At 44.0% G+C, this 6,366-nt stretch overlaps 1 protein-coding gene across 4 annotated transcripts; it reads left to right on the top strand.

The window, feature by feature from the left end:
• Positions 1-61: 61 nt before the first annotated feature.
• LOC127004663 (uncharacterized) lies at positions 62-6,118 on the top strand. Of its 4 annotated transcripts, none has more exons than XM_050872737.1 (8): positions 62-210; positions 1,737-2,068; positions 2,383-2,608; positions 2,891-3,024; positions 4,361-4,531; positions 4,637-4,783; positions 4,944-5,138; positions 5,329-6,118. In XM_050872737.1, exons 2-8 carry the CDS (start codon positions 1,751-1,753, stop codon positions 5,602-5,604), a joined length of 1,467 nt encoding a protein of 488 aa, XP_050728694.1. In that variant the 5' UTR covers positions 62-210; positions 1,737-1,750; the 3' UTR covers positions 5,605-6,118. The 4 variants fall into 4 exon arrangements, with proteins under 4 accessions (XP_050728694.1, XP_050728696.1, XP_050728695.1 ...); XM_050872739.1 differs by lacking the exon at positions 62-210 and adding an exon at positions 957-1,094; XM_050872738.1 differs by lacking the exon at positions 62-210 and adding an exon at positions 1,163-1,479.
• The last annotated feature ends 248 nt before the right edge of the window (positions 6,119-6,366 follow it).

The raw sequence follows: 6,366 nt of genomic DNA, 5'->3' as shown, positions 1-6,366 counted from the left end.
CTCGCCCGTCAGATGTGTACTTCCTACCACGGAGCGAGAGTAAAGGAAAGAGGAAGGTTGTCACGCCGCCAGAAGTGGAGGAGTGAAGTGACTGTCCGGTGCCCGTGTCCTACAGTATCCTTGAGGGTGGGAGGCTCGGCGCGAACACAATTATACTTTCCGTTTACGCCACCTCTCCTGCCAGTCACGTCCCAGCCGGAACTGGACATAGTAAGTACTTGTGTGTGTGTGTGTGTGTGTGTGTGTGTGTGCCTAGATGTATTTACCTGGATGTACCGTACAGGCTTGATTAGTTAATTTCGTGTTATCCTTTCTCCAAATACATTCTCCTCCAGTCAGCCTAGTCGTGTGTGTTCCTTGTCTGCATCGCCTCCTCATCCTCTAAATTCTAAATATCAACACTTTTACATGGGGAACTAAATGTATTGGGATTATTATGGACCACGTCGTCTTCTTTTACTTGAATACTCATAACTGTGTAGAGGGTGGGTGGGGTAGAGGGTGAATGGGAAGGTTGGTGTAAGGAAACGAGGGTCTAGAACTCCGTAGATTTGCACAATACTCGGTCAGTGAAAATGTCGCTTGAAACTTGTCGGGTGTGAATGATTTCTTTCGAATTTCCAAACATATTATCTGAAAAGTTTCATGTAAACATATGTAGCCATAAGTAGGCAGGCTGTTACTTGAGATACTGCTACCAACTCATGTGCAAGGTCGCAGTGATGTGGCAAATGGATGAAACCCCTGAAAATACTAATTATGTAGCCTATATAGATAGATAGAGAACAAAAGAAAGCAAAAAGGAAAGAAATGTAAACATGTAATCGCCCCAGGGGAGAGGATCAGGAGGAGGACCTACGAAACGATACAAAGCGATATAGGTCAAAAGAAGAAGAAGAAGCTTGCGTGACGTAAAGCAGCAGTCTCGTGCACCGAGGCGGCGGAAGTGCGAAGGGGAGGAGCAGCCTATCAAGCTGATATCGGCCCGGCACCCCGACCATGACCAAGGCCTTCTGAGCCCCCCGTGCATGCTGCCTGACCAACCCTCGCGGCTCCTTGTGATTAGTCTTTTCCACTGTGAGCATATTTATAAGGTGCCCTGAATTGCTTGCACGTGTGTTTTATAGTATGGGAATAATCATGTTCCGAATTAAATGAAATATATTTTATGTTAATCAGTGTAACTGCTGACGTTATACTAAAGTAACATACAAACTACATGATCAGTTTGTTGTTTTTCCTAATACTATAAGTGGGATAAGATGAAAACTGTCCACCCACCCACACCCGCACACGATGTTTTCGCAACCCCGGAAGGAAAGTTCAATCAGGCAACAGGGTCACACTACAATCTGTCCTCACACGTGGTGGTGGCGTGGCGAGGGGCGGACGGAAGAGAATACTCTTTCTCGGCCCTGCTGTACCCTGCGACCCGTGTGCTCTGACGCGTTCCAGCTATACTCTCCTTCCACAGGCCTTGTTAGCTTCTGAAGCTCTTTAGCTAACAGTTCGCTTGTCAGAAATGCATTTGGTGGTGTTCTTGATGCATAAAAGGGAAAAGTAGCAGTGAGAAAAGAACGATGTCTGAAGTGTACGCATCAACTCGTCTTGCAGAGGATGAACATCAGTGCATGAACTGGTCATGAAGCTCCTAATACTGATCAGAAATAGCAGGAGCTGCGGTGTGAAATGAGTGTGTAGCGAATCGTTAATTGGTATGTTGTCCCTCCAAACAGCAGTCCAGAGGAACATGCTGTCCAGGGCCGTCAGCGGCACTCAGCAGCAGGGGGCGCACAGGTGGCGGTGGCAAAGTTTGCCGAGGGCCAGCACGCCCTCCGCCCGGCCAGTAAAGTTCCCCTCGCCCGCTCCCAGACTCCCTTGCAACATCTCAGGGTGGCTAGTAGCCGCGGGGGTTATGGTGATGCTGATGCTGGGGGCCACGCCGTGCTGCTGCCTCGAGGCAAGGTGCCCGGCGCAGCCAGCGTTTGAAAGTTACTGCCAGTGTGCCACAGCGAGGATTCGTAGTGGCATCGAAATCACCATCAAGTGTGACTTCCAGAAAAAGGAGGTAAGTGTTGATTACGAAATATGGCAGCGTCCATGTTTTGAGACTTTTCTCAGTGATGACTCAATGATGATAATGTTTACCGATTATTAGATACACTCTCCCACCTCCTCCCTCAAGCACCTCTCCAGGAATGTCTTGATGCTGCCTTCTGAAACATGGCCATGACTCAGGTCGCTGGACTATTTTGATTCCTCTGAATTAATAATCTACTTGTTTTTCATTTTTGTTTCTTGGGCTCCCCACCCTGCTTATCCCGAGCAATGGGTTAATTATTTGTCTACAATTTTGTTTATATTTATCTTTTTTTCATCCAGGAAGTTGTGCTGACAAAGAATATATATCCTTTTCGGGAGTCCAAGGCAGTGAGTGCCTCCGTGAGAATCGCCAATGCCACAAGCGTGCGCGTGACGGAGGGCTTCCTCGGGGCGTGGCTGGAGGTGCTCTCCGTGGGGCTCGACCTGTGGAACTGTGGCACTGTCAGCCTGGTCACAGCCCCGCCCGTCTACCTCCGCCACCCGCACGCCTTCTCCACCTTCGTCGGCAAGTGTTTGTTGCCTCCCGAAACATTACTAGTTATCTTGTTCAAATGTCAATGTGACGCGTTTGAGATATAAGCAAAACTGAAACATCATTAGATCATGCAAAAAACATAGGTACCTACACAAAAATAAAATCACATTTTGGGTACTAAAATATATTTTTATCTGTAGCTGTAACCTTCTATTAATGGAGTATTTTTTTTTTTTTATAATATGCTGGGTTAAATGGATCCCTGTGATCCAGTATCACCTGTGATTTATTAGAAGTACGTGGCCTTCGCAGGTATTGGGTTGGTGGGCTGTAAGGTGCCCGAGATCCCCGCCGGCCTGCTGCGGGACCGCGTGACCGCTAGCCTCCTCGTCATGAACAGCGCGGTGGGCGTGGTGCGGCGCGGCGTCTTTCAGCGAGTCCGCAAGGCAAGTAACACAAGATGAAGTTACTTTCTGTGGCAACTATGGCTGCCAAGAACAAATATGAACTCTTTTTATATATATATATATATATATATATATATATATATATATATATATATTCATATATATACATACATATATATATATATATATATACACACACACACTTTTTTTAGGAAGAGGTATGTCACACACCTGCTGCAATAACCACAAGCCACTCCCAGTGAGGTATATATGGAGGGGGGGATGAGGGACTGCTGCAAACCTATCAAAGACGTTCCTGTGTCCTCACTTTTCGTCTTCTCTTTGTCTCAGTTAACATCTGACCTTGCAAACATTTCTGCATGGGAAAGGAGAAGCATGTTGTCATTCAATGCCTCAAAAACTCAAATTTTCCACCTGAAAACTGACACAATCTCCCATACATCTACCTCCCAATTCTACATTATATATTCTTGTCTATCCTAAACTCAAAATCTTTATTGAAAACTTCATATCTATTACTAAATCAGCTTCCTTCAGGTTAGACATTTTGTATTATCTCCAGCAATTATTTTCACCCTCCAAGTTGCTGACCACATACAAAGTCCCTGTTTGTCTTCATATGGAGTATGCGTCTCATGTGGGAGGGCACTACACATACAACTCTTTTGGACAGAGTTGAGTCAAAGGCTTTTTGCCTCATCAACTCTTTTCTTTTCACTAACTCTTCTACCTCTTAAATTTCACCACAATGTTGCATCTCTTTCTTTCTTCTACTGCTGTTTTCATACTGACTGCTCTTCAGAACTTGCTATCTGCATGCCTTCCTCCTTCCTGCAGCCCTGCTACACACAACTTTCTACTCTAGCTCACTCCTGTTCTCTCCAAATCCCTCATGCAAAAATAATCCAGCATATCTATTCTTTCATTCCTTTTACTAGCAAATTTAGAAACATCCTTCCTTTGTCTGTATTTCACCCTGCCTACAACTTGGCCTCTTTCAAGGAGGGAGTATCAAGACACCTCTCCTGTCAAAATTGATCACTCTCTTTTGGCCACTCGGACTTTCTTTTTGCAGGAGCAGCGCTTAGTGGGCTTTCTTATTTTTGTTCTTTTGCCCTCAAAGGCATTGGCAGAAGCAAAAAAGAGGTTCAGAAAGGGGTTAAATAGTGTGTAAAGTGGGTCACACAGAAATATTTTCCCCCCCCTTTTGGTGGACTCTTAATTAAGCTGCTTCTGTTACTATAAAAATGAAATATAGATACATAGCTACTTCATTCCTTAGAGTTCCTCAAAGATAAACATCAAATAACTTCAGCTTCACTAAACTTGGACCATATTCTTGGTGGTGGTGCAGGTGCGGTACATTGTATTGGAAGATTCGGTGGTGGAAAAGGTTGAGGGATCAGTGGCCTTGGAGGGCTATGTCACGTTGCACCAGCTGGACTCCCACCGCTGGAATGGTCTCACCCTGTCCAACACCAATATACACGAACTGGGTCCTGGCGCCTTTAACCTCACACACAAGGTAAGCACCCTCCCCCAAACCCTCCCCCAAACACCCACTCACTAATACATTTGGTAAATACACACACACTACCTCAGTAACTTGAGTTCCATGGTCTTCTTGCAGGCTAACAAGCTGGAGAACGTACACAAAGTTGTGGTGGAGAACAGCCGAGTGGATTACATGGGCCGTGGCGGCATCACGGTACAGGGAGATGTTGCTGTCACCATCAAGAACAACTCTTTTGGCAAGCTGGAGGATTTTGCACTTATGGTGAGTCTACCTCTCTCTCTCTCTTTCACACACACACAAACACATACACACAAACAAATACGCACACTATGCATATACACAGAATGCTTCCCATATTTTAAAATATGTCCATGTGTGTGTTGCAGTACATTGACAATAACCCTTTCATTACAATTTCCAGATTGATGTGACTCGCGATTTTAAGTTTGAGGACAATGTGGTGGTGGCTGCTGAGGAGGGAGCGTTGCGTGGCCTCCAATGTCATAATTTCACCGAGATGGAAACTAATATGATCTACTTCTCGACTGAGCGAAACATGACTGAACTCCTCCAGCCATCATTCAATCCCTTCCCAGCTTCCTGTGGCCACTCCCAGGTGACTCTCTGTGATATCAGTTGTAGCTCTGTGGTATATGTTTACCTCTGAATAGGAGCCATTAAGAATTCAGTTCATTTTGTGTAGCAGTTGAAGAAGCGAGCTAATAAGAAACAGACACATTGCACAAGCTTCTTCTGTGTAATAATATCTAGAACTCATCCGTAATTCTCTTTTGCTTTGCATGAAGATATTCAGAGTGGTGAACCAAGCTCTGCCCCTGACAACAACAGCCATTAGCACCAGTACTTGGGTGCTGCTGGTGCTGCTGTTGCTACTGGTGCTGGCCGTTGGTGGGGTTCTTCATCGGTGGAGAGAGAATAACAAGATGCTGAACTTCAGTGCCAATAATTTTCAGTCCTCTAATGGTGTTACATCATCGGCACGGTATGAAGCCACCCAACAGGAGGTTAACATGATGCAAGATGGAGTACCTAATCCACTCTATGACAGAACTGCTCTGTGAGCAAACAGGCTGAAATGAAGCTGCATTTCTTAACAATGGTAATAATTTCCTTTAGCAGTGAAAAGATAGTTCCGGAAAGAAACATGTATAAAGTATTATAGCAAAACATCTCAATTAGAATTTTAAGGTATCAAGATGAAAAGAAAGTTATGGTGTCTTTGCTGCCCACAACCTCCATGTGATGTGCCAACTTACAATGCTATAGTGATTGTTGTTATTGCCTGATCAAATGAAATTACTCCTGTTAACAATTCCCTAGATTAAGCATATAAGCTCATTATTTTGCCTGATTGGATGAAGAGACCAGTCAATATTTTTCATGTCAAAAGCTTATCTATATCATGGAACTTAAACCCTCATAATGACAATACTATGACAATTACACAACTTTGTGTTTCTGAACTTAAACCCTCATAATGACAATATTATGACAATTACACAACTTTGTGTTTCTGTAAAAACATACCACTTTCACGTACTAAATTCAAACACAATAAATATTTTATAAAGTAAATGAGATCATTTAGCTGCAATGTTTATCCCAATACCTCCGTGCAAGCTGAGCAGTGGCAGTGTCCCTCGGGTTAGACTGGAGGAAGGGATCTGCTAATTTAAAAGTTTTGAACCATTTGCACCTTAATGTTGACTCATGCTTCCCTTTAAGTCTTTTAGGATAAATACTACACTTGCACTGAAAAAATGGCTCATGCAACCCCTCTTTGATTTATAAAATCTCTCCCTATCTTTATTTTTTTAAATAAG

Source organism: Eriocheir sinensis, chromosome 28 (assembly GCF_024679095.1).
Source record: "Eriocheir sinensis breed Jianghai 21 chromosome 28, ASM2467909v1, whole genome shotgun sequence".
Lineage (NCBI taxonomy): Eukaryota > Metazoa > Arthropoda > Malacostraca > Decapoda > Varunidae > Eriocheir > Eriocheir sinensis.
This window is presented reverse-complemented; position numbering and strand designations above follow the sequence as displayed.

Excerpts from the sequence above, each read along its gene's own strand:
- LOC127004663 (XM_050872736.1), top strand. The coding sequence starts at position 1,718 with ATGTTGTCCCTCCAAACAGCAGTCCAGAGGAACATGCTGTCCAGGGCC. Across the intron at positions 3,025-4,360 it reads TCTTTCAGCGAGTCCGCAAG|GTGCGGTACATTGTATTGGA; the intron begins GCAAGTAACACA and ends GTGGTGGTGCAG. Across the intron at positions 5,139-5,328 it reads CTTCCTGTGGCCACTCCCAG|ATATTCAGAGTGGTGAACCA; the intron begins GTGACTCTCTGT and ends CTTTGCATGAAG.